Source organism: Castanea sativa, chromosome 1 (assembly GCF_040712315.1).
Source record: "Castanea sativa cultivar Marrone di Chiusa Pesio chromosome 1, ASM4071231v1".
NCBI lineage: Eukaryota > Viridiplantae > Streptophyta > Magnoliopsida > Fagales > Fagaceae > Castanea > Castanea sativa.
Genome location: NC_134013.1, coordinates 83445166 through 83463789, shown reverse-complemented (window position 1 = coordinate 83463789; position 18624 = coordinate 83445166). Strand labels below are relative to the sequence as shown.

At 37.6% G+C, this 18624-nt stretch overlaps 1 protein-coding gene across 1 annotated transcript; it reads left to right on the top strand.

Annotated features, from left to right (window-relative positions):
* Window positions 1-17121: 17121 nt before the first annotated feature.
* Window positions 17122-17826, top strand: LOC142635653 (uncharacterized). The gene has a single exon (XM_075809782.1). It carries the CDS (start codon window positions 17122-17124, stop codon window positions 17824-17826), a length of 705 nt encoding a protein of 234 aa, XP_075665897.1.
* The last annotated feature ends 798 nt before the right edge of the window (window positions 17827-18624 follow it).

Here is an 18624-nt window from a genome sequence, read left to right as displayed (position 1 = left end):
AGTCGGGTCATCAAAGTGTGTGTTGAAGTTGCTAGCAACATGTCGAAGGCAATATCGGTGAAATACCCGTAAGCTTCTGTCATCACCTCTTGGCTACTCTGCAATGACACATTTGATACATTTATGTCGGTCAGAAATAATGCAAATGCCCTCGTCAGGTATCACATGCCCTATCTGATAGGCCAAAAACGTATTGACCCCTTGTGATGGATTAAATTGATTAATTGGCCAAGTTATTTATTAATTAAATTAACATGCAAAACTCGTGGTAACACAAACAAATCACCAATTAAACTAAGTATGCAATGGAAATTAAATGACACGGTGATTTGTTTATGAATGGGAAAAACCTACACGGCAAAAACCCCACCGGGTGATTTTAAAGTCACCACTCCCGAAATTCCACTATTATCACAATAAGCGGTTACAAGTAAAGGAATCTCAAGTACCTTACCAACCTACAGTTGAACCCTTACCTCAATACCCAATTGAACTTGTTCTATAGTGACAATTTCTCCTTTCAATGCACGACTCTCAAGTACGTGACTAACCAATTGCACGGATCCCAGTACGCAACTTCAATCACCAACTAGAGAAGATTGTTGGCTGCAAAGTTCTTCAATTCATCCACATGATGAAGATCAAGAAGATGCTTGGTTACAAAACCCTACGGTGCACATTACATAGCAACTTTTTCACAAGAGAGATGAACTAGGGCAAGAACTTTGTCTCTAGTCACAATTTGCTTGAATAAGGATTTCTCAATGCTTGTGCAACTTGTGAACACTTTGACAGCCCTTAAAATAATCATTTTATATGTCTAGGGTTAGGAGAAAAGAAGACCCAAAGACACATCCACTGATTAGAATCAAAACAGAACTCAAAATCTGTTTTTCTTAAACCTCGACAGATAGAAGTGTTGAGATGTTGTCGAGCAGCTGTCGAGCCACGGGGCTGGAACAGCTCTTTAAACCTTGACACATGCTAGCTGTCGAGCTTTTATGAACTTGCACTTTTTAGCTTGTTTCTTGGACAGATTTGATGACTTCAACACTTGATCTTGAAACACAGTTTCTTGAAGCATAAAACTCATCCTAAATCTACCCAAATACAAGTAAAGTGTGTTTTGGTCAAATGATTAGCCAATTACATAAAAGAATGACATATGTTCTAAACAAGTGAAACACATATGTCCTAACAATCTCCCCCTTTGGCAATCCGTGACAAAACCACAACTAACAAATGATCATATGAGAGAAGTCATAAATCACTCAACTCATATTCACTTGTTGAATACAATAAAATCTATCCTAACACAAACTCTTGAAAAACTTTGCAAGAAGAGAGTTTATGGCAAGTAGACTTTGACAACATGTATTTCTGAAACACTTTAAACAAAACTCATCAAGGCATCTTAGTGTGAAACAAAAATAATAGATTGCATACAAGTAATAAGAATCATGTGTATAAAGATAGAAAAGAAACAACACATGGGAGGGTAGGTGAAAGCAACATACATCAACATATAAAGAGAATAAGTCCAATGTATGTCATACATGGTCACAAGACCTAGGTACAAGAGGAAAATGTATCTAAAGTAGAGAAAAGAAAAAGATACAAGTAATCCTCACGACATCCCTCAAAATAAAAACACTCCCCTTATAAAAGATGTCATGTACAAGCTCTCCCTCTAAGTATGACTACTCTCATAGCCCAAAACTACTCCCCCTTTTTGTCACGAGTGACAAAGGGTAGAGTGTCAAGTAGACATCTAATCGGTAGAGCTAGCATCTCCATCATCATCATTTGAAGCATCATCGTCATCACCATCATTTGAAGCATCATCGTCATCACCATCATCATCCTCAGACTCGAAAGCCACAGGAGGTGGTGGAGGTGAAACCTTAGGAGTAAAACCACCCATGGTCGCCTGTCGCCGAGCAATGCGACCAACACGAACATTCACCTGATACAACTCTGTAGAGAGCGTATCTAGGCGAGCATCCATGCGCTGAAGCTGTGCCATGATGTCTCTTAGGGACACATCGCTCATAGAAGAAGAGGGAGCAGATGAGGCTCGAGCAGATCTAGATGGAGCCGAACGAGAGGAAGGAGTTGCTGAAACCGTTTGTCGCGACCTAAACTACGCCTCACTACGTTTTACAGTAGTGGCGTCTATGGCACACATGACATGAAAGGGGTCGGACACGGGAAAAAGGATGGAAAATGGTGTAAAATTCTAGTGATAGCAGAAGGAAAGATGAGCTTATCACGGGTAGCCGTATCCCTATACACATCTATGATAGAAATGATAAAGTGTGAGGAAAAATCTATAGAAAGATCCTCAAGAAGAGACAACAGAAAATGAGCACGAGGCTTTGTGATAGAGTTGTAGTGAGAGAGAGGATATAACACAAAAGTCATCACCATGTTCAATAAACGAGGACCTTTAGCAAAAGGTCGACATGATGTAAACTGATGCTCACCCCAAATAGTTGGGTGCTCACAGAAGGCAGAGATCATCTCGTCTTTGGACACAGTCTGTAGACGCTTGCAATCGGGGTAGTTAGGATGCGCAACCTTCGAAATATGAAGCACATCGGATACCAACTCCGGTGTGACTACTATGCGCGTACCTCGAACGCGAGTGTGAAAGAGAGATACTGAAGTATCAGTTCCATGCATGTTGGAGTAGAACTCCTGGATTAGCACGGAAGGACATGTGACCGGGACGTCACACAGTGACTCCCATTCCCGTTTGTGAATGATATCGGGAAGGTCAGTGTCGGCGAAGTCTGCCAAAATGACTTGGTGTTCCGAATGAACACCTGGTTTAGAGAAGTTCTCCGAGAAGTCCTTTTGGGCATCCTCATCACGGAATCGAACAAAAGAGGGAGTAGGATCAGAAGATGAAGAGGCCCTAGAATGGAGAGGGTTCTGGGATGGAACAGACTTACGTTTTGGTGCCATAGACACTACTAACGTAAATAGAAAGAGAGGGGAAAGAAAGAAACACACAGAGAAGTCCTAAAACAATTCAAATATAACAAGTATATTGAAAAGAGAGAACGTATGCATGGAAAATGCATGAACATGTGACATGCAATATGAAAAACATCATGGGCTCAGCCCAATCCAAACCTACCAGCACACAAACAGTTTGCACACGTCTAAATGCATGAGAATACTGTTAAAATGTGAATGCAATGCAATGCATGGAGTTTTTAAGATCAAATCTACAAAACCCATCCCAAAAATTGCAACAATAACTCATCAATTTTGAAAAACCCCAAAATTTTTCAAGAACCCCAAAAACTAGGTTTCAAAACATGAAATGCATGTAAATGAAGAAGATTAGATGCTTACTATGAGAAGGAAAGCTTGAAAAAAAAATGAAGAAACCTTGGGTAGAGTTTTGGAGTGAGAAAGAGAGGTTTGGAAGTTGAATAGACAAAGCTATCGAGAGAGAGATTGAGAGAAATGAGAAACCGGATCGTACAGAATCCTTAAATAGAGGTTCAGTAAATCTCGACAGATATAGGTGGTGAGAGGTGTCGAGTCATCTGTCGAGGAATGTGTCGAGAAAAGCAATGTCGATAGATAGAGCTATTGAGAAGGTGTCGAGGGACATAGCAAAGACACGAGAACAGAAGCTCGATGATCCACTAGGTGTCGAGAATCTATCGAGAGGACAGAAGTTTTCTCGATCGATCCGCTAGGTGTCGAGAAGATGTCGAGATTGCGATAAGAAAAAGCTAAGAAGCTCGACAGACAGCCAAGTATCGAGGGGGTGTCGAGGAGGTGTCGAGCTAGCTTTTAAAAGCAGTTTTTCGAGAAGGGAAAACATAGACATGAATGCAATCATGCATGCAAATCAACCAATGATCCAGTCAACATATTAAACTCTCAAAATCATCTCTCAACAACAATTTTAAGCACATGGATCCCAAAAACACACACACACACACACACTAAACAAGTCTAACCGATTTTATATTTCAAAAACAAGTCAAGACAGTTTAGTGAGTATACATTAACACATGTAAACATTGTGATGGCCAAATCACATTGTACTTGCACATGTATTAAAAGTAGCAAAGAATATTGCGTGTTGTGTGTGAAAATATCGTAAGATTGCATAAGTATCTCTATGTTATGACGATTTGAGATATGAGAAAATTACTTTAACTCACACACAATCATAACTGTTTGATAGGGACTATCACCTTCGAGGTACATCCTATAACTCCCACATCTCCTAAAAAACACGCTTACAATCATATTTAAAAAGCATTTTGTTCTTTTCGCTTTTATTTTTCTTTGCATATTTTCTTTTTATTAAGCAAACCATGCATGGGTATACAAAGGAGAGAAAAGTAATACCCAATTATGTTAGGCTTTTTGACATTGCACTTTTGCTATGTCGAAGCATACAGATGTCATTGACATTGCACTTTTGTTATGCCAAAGTATACATATGTCATATTATGATTGGCGAGTAACAGTGGTGAGATGATTATTTATGCCTTTATCTTAGAATTTTCTAGTCCTTCCCGTCAAAAAGAGTGATATGAGTGTTAAGTACAAGAGATCACATAGCCTTACTCATCACAAACAAAGAGCCACAAAGCTCACTTGCTTAGTTGTGCATAAGAATGATCATCTAAGATACAAGAGATACAAAGTTTAGAAAACTTTGTTTTAATGGCCATTTTAAAGTTCATAAGAATCAATGTACACAAATACACACTGTTTTTGTATTTTTTTTATTTTTATTTGAAAAACAAAATAAAACAAAAACTGAAAGTAAGCAAACAAAAACATGTTAAACAAAGCAAAATAATGCATAAAACTAGACTTACTCAAAAATGGTAAAGCAAAAACACACAAGTAATGCAAAAACAAAAACAAGAAGGGGAAAGAGAGAAAAAGTGAATAAATCACTTGGAACCTTTTTCTTTCCACACCTTGGAAGAACCTTTCCTTTTTGCAAACCCTTGAACCGTTAATGAAGGGGGGAAATTGAAACCGTTCAAGTTCGAAAGGAACATGAGGGCTTTGAGAAGATCTCCAAGAGGAGTAAGAGAGGTTTGAAGCTGATTCTGGTTCCCAAATGCTATCATGCCATTGCTTTGTTGAGTGGCTAACCACTTATAGTAATTTGGTCGAGTATGACCGGCAATACCACAATGATGACAGAGATGCTGCTTCTTCTGTTTAGGCTTTTGAGAGTTAGCCTTCTTAGTCCTAGGGTTTTTAGTTTCCTTCTTCTTAAGCTTAGGGGGTGCTCCTAAAATGGATTTACCCTTGTCTAGGTTCTCACTTGCTAATTCAGTTTTAACATCATTGTTCTCAATTTTAATGTTATTAGTAGGAGGAACAAAAACAGTAGTACTAGCAAAAGCAATATTAGAAAAAGAGAATTCATACCCTAAACTGGTTCGATCGGAAGCAGATTTCTGAATGCTGAGCATCTCATCCAGCTTCGCACTTGATGTCCTTTCCAATTGAGCTTTAACTTGAAACAGCTCCGCTTCAAGTTTCTTGGTCTTCTTAGCCAAGAAATTGTTCTCAAATCTCAGTGCCCCAATAGTCTGATTAGCTTCATCAAACTTAGTGGAAAGCTCCTCACGGTCAATTTCCAAAACACTGAGCTTCTTGGTGGCCAGCCTATAGAGTTTCTCATGCTTCTCAGAAAGCTTGTACAGTTTCTCATAGGCTGTATGGATATCATCTTGATCATTCGTTTTTTCAAACTTGGATTCCACCAATTCCTCTTCTTCATCCACATCTTCAACACTCCCTTTAGTAGGATTGACAGTGGCAGTGAAGACATTCAAAATTCCGTCATCCTCATTGTCGAAATCATCCTCAAGCTTAGTGTCGCTCAAAGTAGCAGTAAGTGCCTTGCTCTTCCCAATGCTCTTGAGATATGTGGGACATTCCTGTTTCATGTGACCGAAGCCTTGACACCCGAAGCACTTAGGTCCTGCAGGAATAGTGTACTGACCGCCATCCCTAGCATCCTTCTTCCCTTTATCTTGGCTCTTGAACTGAGAAGAACTGGATTGCCTACGGTCCTTGTCGAAGCCTTTTCCATTGACATTTTTTATAAATTTCTTGAATTGCCTGGTGATGTAGGACTTCATCTTAGAATCTTCATCGTCTAAAGAATCATCTGTCTCACTGCTCTTAGCCTTAAATGCCATGCTCTTGCCTTTACCCGTCTTGCCAATTCTTGTCAACCCTAGCTCGTAGGTTTGCAAATTACCAACTAGTTCTATCAGAGGAATCTTGTCAATATCCTTTGATTCCTCTATTGCTGTGATCTTGGCATGGAATCTCTCGGGCAGATATCTTAGCACTTTCCTCACAATCTTGGGTTCAGGAATGGTTTCCCTAAGATTGAAGGCTTAGTTCACTATGTCCTTGAGCTTGGCATAGAATTCATCGAACGACTCATCCTCCTCCATCTTAATTTCTTTAAAGCTTGTAGTGAGCCTCTGTAGCTTCTAATCTTTGACAGCCTTTGTTCCCTCATAGGTTGTCTAGAGGATGGTCCATGCTTCCTTAGCAGTTTCAGTGGAGGATATCTTCTTGAACTCCTCAATAGTGACCGCATTGAATAAGGCATTTAATACTCCGTTGTTGAAATTTGCCGCCTTGATCTTAGCATCATCCCAATCGGCCGGCGCTTCTTTAGGCTTGGTCTAGCCTATCTCCACAGCTTGCCACACCTTCTCATCTAGAGACTGCAAGAAAACTCTCATGCGTACTTTCTAGTAAGCATAGTTAGTACCATCAAACAATTGAGGTATAATAAGAGACTGACCTCTATCCATGACAAACAGGGGTCAATGGATCACACACAAAGATTAACCCTAATCAGAGTGTGCCTGCTTTGATACCACTTGATAGGCCAAAAACGTATTGACCTCTTGTGATGGATTAAGTTGATTAATTAGCCAAGTTATTAATTAATCAAATTAACATGCAAAACTCGTGGTAGCACAAACAAATCACCAATTAAACTAAGTATGCAACGGAAATTAAATGACATGGTGATTTTTTTACGAATGGGGAAAACCTACACAGCAAATACCCCACCGAGTGATTTTAAGGTCACAACTCCCGAAATTCCACTATTATCACAACAAGCGGTTACAAGTAAAGGAATCCGAAGTACCTTACCAACCTATAGTTGAAACCTTACCCCAATACCCAATTGGACTTGTTCTGTAGTGACAATTTCTCCTTTCAATGCACAGCTCCCAAGTACGTGACTAGTCAATTGCGCGGATCCAGTACGCGACTTCAATCACCAACTAGAGAAGATTTTTGGCTGCAAAGTTCTTCAATTCATCCACATGATGAAAATCAAGAAGATGCTTGGTTACAAAACCCTACGGTGCACATTACACAGCAACTTCTTCATAAGAGAGATGAACTAGGGCAAGAACTTTGTCTCTAGTCACAATTTGCTTGAACAAGGATTTCTCAATGCTTGTGCAACTTGTGAACACTTTGACGGCCCTTAAAATAATCCTTTTATATGTCTAAGGTTGGGAGAAAAGAAGGCCCAAAGACACATCCACGGATTGGAATCAAAACAGAACTCAAAATCTGTTTTTCTTAAACCTCGACAGATAGAGGTGTCAAGATGCTGTCGAGCAGTTGTCGAGCCACGGGCTGGAACAGCTCTTTAAACCTCGACACATGCTAGCTGTCGAGCTTTAATAAACTTGCACTTTTCAGCTTGTTTCTTGGACAGACTTGATGACTTCAACACTTGATCTTGAAACACAGTTTCTTGAAGCATAAAACTCATCCTAAATCTACCCAAATACAAGTAAAATGCATTTTGGTCAAAGGATTAGCCAATTACATAAAAAAATGACATATGTTCTAAACAAGTGAAACACATATGTCCTAACACTATCGAAATCCTAAGACACTCTAAAAACCACTCCCAACTAGGCCTTGACTCCTTGTCCACAATAGCAAAGGTGAGAGGCAAACTTTTTGGTTAGCATCGGTTGCCATTGCAATCATCAACACCCCTCGATATTTACCATACAAATGAGTCTCATTAATACTGATCACTAGCCTGCAATATTTGAATGCAACAATGCATGGAGCAAATGCCCAAAATACATAGCGCAATAATGTAGTACCATCTATGTCCCTAGGTATAGTGTAATAGTTGTACTAGGTACCCGAATCCTGATCCAAGTATGCCAACAACAACTTTCACAACCTTTGGTAAGACTCCTCCCAATCCCCAAATATCTTAGCAATTGCCTTTTGTTTTGCGTCTCATACATTATAGTAAGAAAGCTCATGATTATACTTAGTATTATGATCTCCCAGAGCTCATTAATACAAGCAATGTGATTTTGTCGCAATTTTCTCACAATTTCCGATGCAACAAAATTAGAATCCATCATTTTACCATCTTTTAGCAAGCCAAAGGATACAACTATGTGGACCCACATAAGACGTGACCATCCACAAACCATTAAATTTAGCCTTCATGAATGCCCCAAAGTACCACTTGCAGTTGGTGTCAATGCATGCGGCGCACAATTTAATTTTGGTCGACCCCTGGATTATAAAATTTCTATTATCCTTTGCTGCGTATATTATCAATGCACGCTTCACCACCTCTTTATTTTCAAAAGTCAACCCTTTACTAAAATGCATCCCATATTCCCAAGTAGAAACAAATGTTATCTAAAGAAGTGAAGGATCAACTATATTTTCCCAAGTATTTGTGTAGAATGACTCGACAGGAGGTGTGTAGGCAGTGGTCGTATTTGTATCATGCTGGACGCCAATATCATCGTCTGCATCACCTTCATCATGGTACTCTAAATTTTTCTCTTCAAAATTGGGAACGAGTTCATGGTCTTCCACATCCCTATCAAAGTCACCTCGCTCAATCCTCTCTTCGTACTCATTCATATCATTAAGATTTTCACCATTATTTACAGCATGATTTTCATCTTCGTCTTCCTCCCCTAAATGTGTCTCTTGAGGTTGGAGTGTTTCACTAGTATTGGTAGCATGATCTTGAGATGGGAGCGTATAACCTCCCATCGTAGTGCAGCCATTATCTAGGGCTGTAAATTGTAAAGATGTAGTTGTTTGTTACACCTCCTCAGTATCAACTTCTGCAAGCGGCTCTGAACTTACATACAACTCAGCAGCATTTACTTGGGGCATTTTATGGATCCTATTAAGCATGATCTTTATATGTTTGTCTTCTTTGATCATCATATACCCGTAATTTATCCATTCATGAAGGACTTCTTGTGGGTAATGATAAATAATCTTTATGTCATAACAAGCAAGGTTCAAATTCAATTCTTCCATTATTTTCCTCTTCAAATCATTCAACGTCTTCAACTTACGAAGTATAATTAATGGAAAAATAGATGTACGCAGTGGAAAACATACGGATCTACTTCATTCGCAATTGATAACATGTACTATGTAAGTTTCAAAATTAGAGAACAAGAAAGTGTACCTTGGTGCGGTGAAATTCAAAACCGAAGATCAGAAGCACTTGGGAACACTTTTAATCTTCACTCCAATTCCACTTAATACCCAAGATGTGTGCTCTCTCAATCAGTTTCCAAGGAGAGAATAGAAGAGTGTCCAACACTCACATACAAACCATTTCATTCCTTGTATGTTCTTAATGAAAATCTTATAGGAAAGAGACTTCTGAAAAACCTCTATATATTCTGTATGTTTCTCTCCTTATATATATAATTGATTATCTAATTGGGCTAGCCTTTTGGGCCATTCCAATTGGGCTCTTGCGTGTGGCTTGGAGTAGAACCAAAAGGGACCAATAAGACACTAGCTCCAATGGGCCTTAGGCTTTTCTGTCAACTCTTGACAAGTCCAAATTTACCATTAACTATATTTAATACCACTATATAAATATAGTTGCACTCTAGGCCTTATCTATAAATGATATCTCAAGACTTTATTATACATGCAACCCCTTCATGAAATATTCGTAGTAATACAAAGTCATGAATATAAACTGCCACTTTGAAGATTACTACATCTTAATTCCTTGAGTACTCGGTTTAATCTTTTATGTTATTCATCATATATTTATGAAATTCAATTTCATAAATATATACTTTAGTAACTCCTTACTAAAGTGGTTGGGCCCAACTCTCTGAATAACCAAACCTATCAAACTTATCTCAAGGGAATATTTTGAATATCCGTTAAGAGACTATGAATTCCATCTTGAGAATATATGTTCTATCAACACTAAATGTGGCTGCCCAACATACTGAGGTTTTGATCGTAACTAATAGATCTCACTCCTGATATATCAAAGCAACCTACACCTCATGATCATGTTCATTATTCTCTCAAGATTAAGAATTCATGTAAATAGAAGTCGTGAGATTTATTATTCATTTGACAGTCGTTAGGAGAATAATTAATCTCATAGCGGTCTAGTTTAATATATCTTAACTCTTAAAACATATCAACATACCAACTAGTAATCTTCATTTCCATGATCAAGATAAATCATCTTAGTTGATATGCTATAGTCTTCGCAGATGAAACGCCCAATTTCATCTCCGACTACGAACTACATTTTGAGTTTACAAGGAACTTGTGATTTACATCTTTTATGACTAAATAACATAAATCACATACAATGCATCTCATGGACTAATATAATGTCCCATTAGTTCATTTATAAATAGTCTCATATAATTAAGCAATTTAATTATTTATTACATGCCAATAAATTGGATTTTTAGGGCATAAATCCCAACAATCATCATGTACTAGCATTCGATACCCGGCCCTCTAAATGGGAATCCGTCAATCTCTCTAGGATTGACAAGGGGTCTACCGTAGTATACATTTATATCAATATTCTTTAGAGATTGTGAACCCATTAGAGTCAAGTGTAATATGTTAGTGACATATTTTATCTCTTTCATTTAACATCAATTGCAAAAAAATTTCTATCTACTCAAAGTACAAAAATTACAACTTGTTACATCATATGCATATACAAACACACCCCACATTTGCATATACTAACCCTACATCACATACAAACACACTCAATCATTATCATTTCATACTTAAACAAAAAAAAAAAAAATTTTAAGACAAAACTCACCCCTATTACAAAATTTCAAATCAGCTCTAACAAAAATATAAATAAAAATATCAAACCAAATAACAATACAATCATTAAAAACCTAACAATACAAATATACCAACAATACATCTTAAATATATCAATCATTATTTCATACTCAAGCAAAAAAAAATTAAAGACAAATATCAAACCAAACAACAAAAGAAATTCATGATACATACCCATGATAAAAACCTAACAATACAAATATATCTACAATACATCTTAAATATATCAATGATTATAATTTCATACTCAAGCAAAAAAAAAAAAAAACTAAAGACAAATATCAAACCAAACAACAAAAGTCATAATACATACATACCCTTGATACAAATATATCTTAACAACTAGATACATGAACCTAGCAAAATCCACTAACATATACACTAAACAACCAACTAGAGAGTGAGACCCTTACCTGACATGAGGATGTGCAAATGTGTGTGCTGGGATTGTATGAGAGTCAGAGGGGGAGTGAGAGAGGTATGAGTGTTGGGATTGTATGAGAGAGAGGGAGTGAGAGAGGGGAATACAAAACTGCTGAATGTGTATGACTCGAGAAACCTAGACAAAAACCAGATCTGATATAGGGGCCCAGACATGATCAGCCTCGTGGAGTATTTTTCACCATAATTTAAAACTTGAGTTTTTAAGACTTGGTTTCACTTTTAGCAAACTGAGTCTCTAAGGCTCAAATTCCAAGTGGCGTCTATGTGGAATCTTAGAGCACAAAACTTGAGTTTCTAATGGTCAACATGAAGCTCGAGTCTCTAAGACTTGAGTTCCAGGTGTACTCCACGTGGAATGAGGCCAGATCAGAACATGCAAACCGAGTCTCTAAGACTCGATTTATAAGCCCTAAATCAGTTTTGGAAACTCGAGATGTTATTAAAAAATATAGTTTCAAAATCGTGCCTACTAACTATATAGTTGGGAAAATGGGCTTAATTCCCAATTTTGGCCTAATTACTAAGTTGTCACAGATGAATGAAATTATTGACTAAATTACCATTTTGTCCTTTTCTTGAGAGTTTCAACTTTTTCATGGTACTTGTCAACAGTGACAGCCAGAATTTGACTTTGGGGAGCAAAATCTAGAATTTACATACATATGTTTCCATGCACAATAGACAATGCATAATTTTATGCACATTATGGAGAAGCACAACACACAAGCATTATATAATACTTAAATCCAATATGTACAATAAAATACCATTCACGTGAATATTAAGTATTAATTTAATGTTAGATTACCCAGAAAAAGATAGCAAATGCGGTATATTAGTATCTATTTGTTATGTTTTAATCTAGATAAGTTGTGTTGTAATTTTTCATAGTCAAAATTCTATGTTAATTCTAAAACAATGATTTTAGAAATTAGATGAATCTTGAATAAAAATTGTAAAGGCGCGATTTGAGTCCTAAGCCCAAGAAGTAACAGGATTAATGCCCAAAAAGCCCCACCCTCCACGTGTAGTTCAAGTTGCTGACTTTGATCCTTGTCCTATCAGCACTTTCTTGAAGTCTCTGGGAGTAGTTGTAAGGTCGAATATCACTGTTCAGGTATCACCTCCACATTAATGCAGCTAGAGAGTTAGCTGTAGAGCATTCAATGTGGTGGTAGCATCTTTCTCTTAGATAATTCTTAGCTTCCCTTTGTCTTATGCTTTCCTGAAGTTTATCCTTATTAATAGGAGTGTTGCTCTTGATGACAGACCACACCTTCTGCCCTCTACTTTGCTTAGTCGATGAGGCATTCCTCCTTGGCCTACTTTCCTAAATTCTTATAGACGTAATCTTTCGTAACCCACTAATTCTTATCCCTTCACTAACGTTTTTTTGTCCTCGGACTACTAAACATCCTCGGACAAGGCCTACAGCCCAATATACATTTCTAGGCTTTTTACCCCTACAAAAATTATATTATTTTTTTGTTAAACTTATAGAAGAATTAAACTATAACAATTTTAAAGAATATAGTAACCAGTTTTTGCGTCTAAAAATTTAGAGTTTAACTTGATAAAAATATCAATTAATGAATTTAAATTATTCTCAAATTTGATTACTTCTACACAATTTTAATAAAAATAATAAAAGTTACTACATAAATATTTTAAAGTCTTAACAATTGAATGGTAACAATATTTTTGCACTTTTTTTTCTCGTGAAAATTTTTTGTTTTTAAAATTTTCCTTCTTAATATTCTTATTTTTATTAATAACTTTTGAAAAAAATTCAATATATATATATATATATATATATATATATATATATATATATAAAAAGATAAAACTGAAAAAGAGAAATAAATAGGGGTGGAGCCAGGAGCTAATTCTCTCCTTCCCACTGCCATGCCTTTGTATGTAAACGTGCATTCTGTGTCGGCCCATGTCCATATCTCAAGGACTTAATAGATTTATTTGTCAAATTACGGTTAAATGTTAAAATTTATGTTTCTTAATAATTCATGTTTTTTGGGCAATTGGTAATTTATCATTATATTAAAGCACATATGAAACTTGTTTCCACTTAAGCTCCCTCTTATTTACAAAATTAAAAATCTTACGCGTTTGGTTAAATTCACCATTTTGTAACAACTCTAGAGACATCAAAAGTTTTTAAAACTTAATGGTATTGCTTTTTTTTTTTTTTAGAGGGGTAGAGGTCAAATCAGTCTCTCGTCTTTACTTCACTTCTCATGCCTTTCTCAAAAAAAAAAAAAAAAAAAAAAAAAAAAAAAAAAAAAAAAAATCCCTTCTCATGCTGTTTTTTAGCAGCAATCCACAAGGTACCGTATATCAGTTTTCCTACAATTGGGTTACCGGTTGAATTGCAGATGTTTAATATAATAAAGTAATATATTTATAAAAAAAACATATTTAATAAAAAATATATGTAAAAAATATTAAATTAATAAACAATTGGCACATATATCTTATAAAATTGTTTGTCATAATTTAATAGCACATTTTGTCATTAATGTGGCGAGGTCTGTTCAAAGCCGAAAGACAAAGGCAGCATGGTTATGAGTTGTCTTGCGTGATTATCATGGTTTTATATTGGGTACATTAATTATAAGTGCAATTATGAGATAAAGTTACTACTGTAGCAGAGTTGCGTGTGAAATTAATTGGTATATATACAGGACGTGTTAATCGGCTGAACAAAGCAGATATATAAACAAGGTACATGTCTATATATATGGACATTTTTGCTTGATGAGGCTAAACAAGTGTTCAACAAAGAGACTTGACTGTATAGAGTAACACGAAACTCATGAGTAACCGAAAAGAAAGCTTTTGTTCGTGAAGTGTGGGGTTCTATGTTTGACTAGAAGAAACTTGTCCAGATTTTATAGCTCTACATGCAGGTTTATCATGATGTAGTACACATCAACAATAAATAAAAATGAGTACTAGCTAGTACTTCTTTTATTAAACACTCGCCCCAACCCCCACCCCCAAACCACCTCAACGAAAAAATATGTTCCACATTCTAGTAATTATAAGTATCATGACATAGTTTAGACGTGTCCAATGCAAACAGTAAGATATAATTTGGACGTGTGTTACTACATTCATCAATTATAAGCATCGGGACATAATTTTGCCACGCTTCCAATGTAAACATTAAGATATAGTTTGAATACGTGTCCGTATCATACCATATTCATCAATGCAAATATTAATATTTTTTTTTTAAACAAATATACCAATTCAATCCGTTATTATTGCTTTTTATTGGATAGAATCATAGACAATATAATAAAGATTAAACTATACAACACCTTCTTATATAATAAATAAAAGAGATTGTTTAGCAAAAATAAAATAAATAAAGGAGATTAATTATATGATTGAAGTATAAAATTCTTGCCAGTTCATTAATGGATATGATGTTTATAAATATTGTTAAGTTCCAAGACTTAAGGATATAATGTATTAAAACTTTAATATGTATTATGTTGACAAATCATGATCAAAACATAGAGTCTAGATTTAGGCTTGCTCAAAGTGTAATTTTATGTAAAATTGGAATCAAGTGATTTCAAGATTTATTAGTCAAAATTTGCAAGGCTCGATTGATCGAAAGTTAGACTCAATCAATTGAATCTCGTGCAAATTTAATTTTTTGTAGAAATTCCAATTCAGCGGTTAAGTGTTTTACTTCACATATAAAAGGAAAAACCCTAACTACGTTTTAGAAGTCTTTTGGAGTGCTGTGTGTTGAATTTTTTGTGAGATCTAAAGATGTTTATCTTCAAACACACACTTTGAACTATCAAGATCAAGATTTACATCAAGAACTTGATAATTGCTTCAGTTGCTGTATATAGAACTTTAAAGAATATCTTAAACCTTTGAGTGGAGTCTCAAAGTCACAAGTAGGAGAACTTGTGGTTGCTGCAAGATCAAAGAAAGAAGTAGTTCGTGGATTTGGAGCTGTCACGTGGTCGTGGTAGTAAGTTTTCTACACGAGATAGCAATAGGAAGTTAGTTGATGGGATTGATGAGATATCCCGTCTTGGATGACCCCAGAAAATACCTTTGTCCATCCATCCTGGGCATAGACGAGGACAGACAAGTCATTAATAATACCTCGGACAGTTACAAGCCAGCTGTCAGACCGTTAAAGCCTCATCAATATGCACACTAATAAGCCCTGAGGTGTTACAAGAAAGAGCATTAAAACCCCAATCAAGGTTCCAACAGCTAGAAACCAAAAAAGCTATACATACACACACTCATGAGGAATACAAAAGGTACATAATTTCAACCCAAAAGAAATACTTTTACACTTTTCACTTATTCTTAAAGGATTTTTTAAATACTAACTTAGGTATCGAAGACGTTGTGGCAGACGCCACACTAGTGTCTATCTCAAGAAAGCTTTGGTCCATTTTGCAGGGGCGGTGATGAGGTCTCAGCACCATCTGGACGGGTACACTCGACTGAAGAATAAACTTCATCAGTTTGGCGCCATCTGTGGGAATGACATTTTCGTACTACAATTCGAGAATATAGTTCCAATCATTCTCAAAGTTCAGATGGAGTCCAATCAAGATCCCGCTACACTAGCCCTGCAAATCATGCACTGACAGCTAGTGTGGAAGAACTCACCAGACAAAACCAAGAGATGAGGCAGCAGCTCCAACAGGAGGCCAACCGGTCTACAAATAATCAGGAAGACGATGGAAATAGCCAAAGACAGAGCGACCCTCGAAGGCCAACTACTCCAGACGAACCGAGCTCAGAGCTTCTTTGGGAGATGAAGACGGAGATGGACAAGTTAAGGAATGCCATAGAAGAGAAAAAGGATTGAAGCGTGGATAGGATAGTTAGGACGACGGACTCCCCTTTTACAGCAACAGTCCTTGAGTGCCTGGTCCTGCCAAAATTCCACCAGCCTCAACTCGAACAGTTTGACGGACTTAAGGATCCCTTGGATCATCTCAACCACTTCAAGATAACACTAGGTCTCCAGCAACCTCCCGACGAAATATTGTGCCGCTCTTTCCCTACTACTCTCAAAGGGGCTCCAAGGGAATGGTTCACGAAGCTACCCACATCGTCCATCGACAGCTTCGAACAACTGAACAACTCCTTCTTGCGTCATTTCGTTGGAGGTCAGCGCCCGAGGAGACCAACAAACCATTTACTCACCATTAAATAGGGGGAGAAGGAGACCTTGAGGTCGTACGTAAAACGCTTCACCCGTGAGACTTTGGAGGTTGACGAAGCTGACGACAAGGTGCAGTTAACAACCTTTAAAGCCGGATTAAAGTCCAGAGAGTTTGCAGTTTCACTCGAGAAGAATCCCCCTAAGACGATGGCAAAAATGCTCCTGAAGGCACAAAAGTACATAAACACTAAAGATGCTCTAGCCACGATAAAGATGTGGAAAAAATCGGTGACAAGGGAATGAATGAAGATGATTGCAGAGGACGAAAAAGGGAGCGACTAGATCATCAGACTAGAGACGGGAGTAAAAGGAAGGATGAAAAAACTCCTCGAACGGTAAAATTCACTCCTTTAGTTATGCCTGTTGACAAAATTTTGGCGCAGATTAAGGATGAGCACTACCTCAAATGGCCAAGGCCACTACATTTGTCACCCCACGTGCGCGACAAAAAGAAGTACTGCCGGTTCCACAAAGATCACGGCCACTACACTGAGGATTGCAAAGACCTAAAGGAGCAGATAGAGGAACTTCTACAGAAAGGGAAACTAAAAAAGTTTGTGAAAAAGGAGGAATCTAGTAGGTTCAGAGAAGATAATAAAAACCAGCATGGATCCCCGCCTATGGACGAGAATCACACGTCCCAATGTCTGCTAACTGTGATAAGGGAGATAAAGAGGATCACAAGTGGGCCAACCACAGGCAGGTCGTTCAGATCCTTCAAGAAGGCATGCCAAAGGCAGGTGAACAGCGTCCACATAATACCCTCGTTTAAGCGGAAACGGACAAACCGAGATATGTTTTTCTCGAAAGAAGATGCTAGTGGAGTGAAGCAGCCTCATGAAGACCCCTTGGTTATAATGCTCACGATAGAAGGATTCAACATCAGGAGAATCCTCGTGGATAATGGCAGCTCAGCAGATATCATCTACCTCTCTGCTTTTTAGCAGCTGAAGCTAAGTCCAGGAAAGTTGCGCCTATTTGACTCCCCCCTCGTCAATTTCAGTGGAGACAGGGTTTATCCCAAAGGCATAGTGACACTGACGGTCACAGTAGGAACTCACCCGAGGTAGTTGACTCGTCAATTAGACTTCCTGGTGGTGGACTACCCTTCGTCTTACAATGTGATCATCAGAAGACCCACACTCAACAGTTGGAAAGCGGCCACGTCCACCTATTGCTTGAAGGTGAAGTTCCCAACAGAAGTTAGCGAGGTAAAAGGAGATCAAGTACTAGCCAGGGAATGCTACCAAGTATGCTAGTTGCAAAAGAGAACCATACATGGATGATCGAGGAGAAGGAAGAAGATAAAGTGGAAGCCTTGGAGACAGTAGAGCTGGTCGAAGGGGATGTAGCAAAGACGACTAGAGTAGGGACGAGATTGAGCCCCAAGATGAGGGCCAGACTCCTCTAGCTTCTTAAAGAGAACTTGGATATCTTCGCGTGGAGTCACGAGGACATGCCAGGTATATCCCTAAAAGTTATCCAGCACAGACTAAATGTGGACCCCGAGAAGAGGCCTGTCCAGCAAAGACACCGAGTCTTCACTCCAGAATGGAATCAAGCAATTATGGACGAGGTTAACAAGCTGTTGTCAGTAGGCTTTATTCGAGAAGTCTAATACCTAGATTGGCTCGCTAATGTCATCCTAGTAAAGAAAGTAAATGGGAAATGGAGAATGTGCGTGGACTTCACGGATCTGAACAAAGCTTTCCCAAAAGACAGTTTTCCTTTGCCGAGGATAG

Excerpts from the sequence above, each read along its gene's own strand:
- LOC142635653 (XM_075809782.1), top strand. The coding sequence starts at position 17,122 with ATGAATGAAGATGATTGCAGAGGACGAAAAAGGGAGCGACTAGATCAT.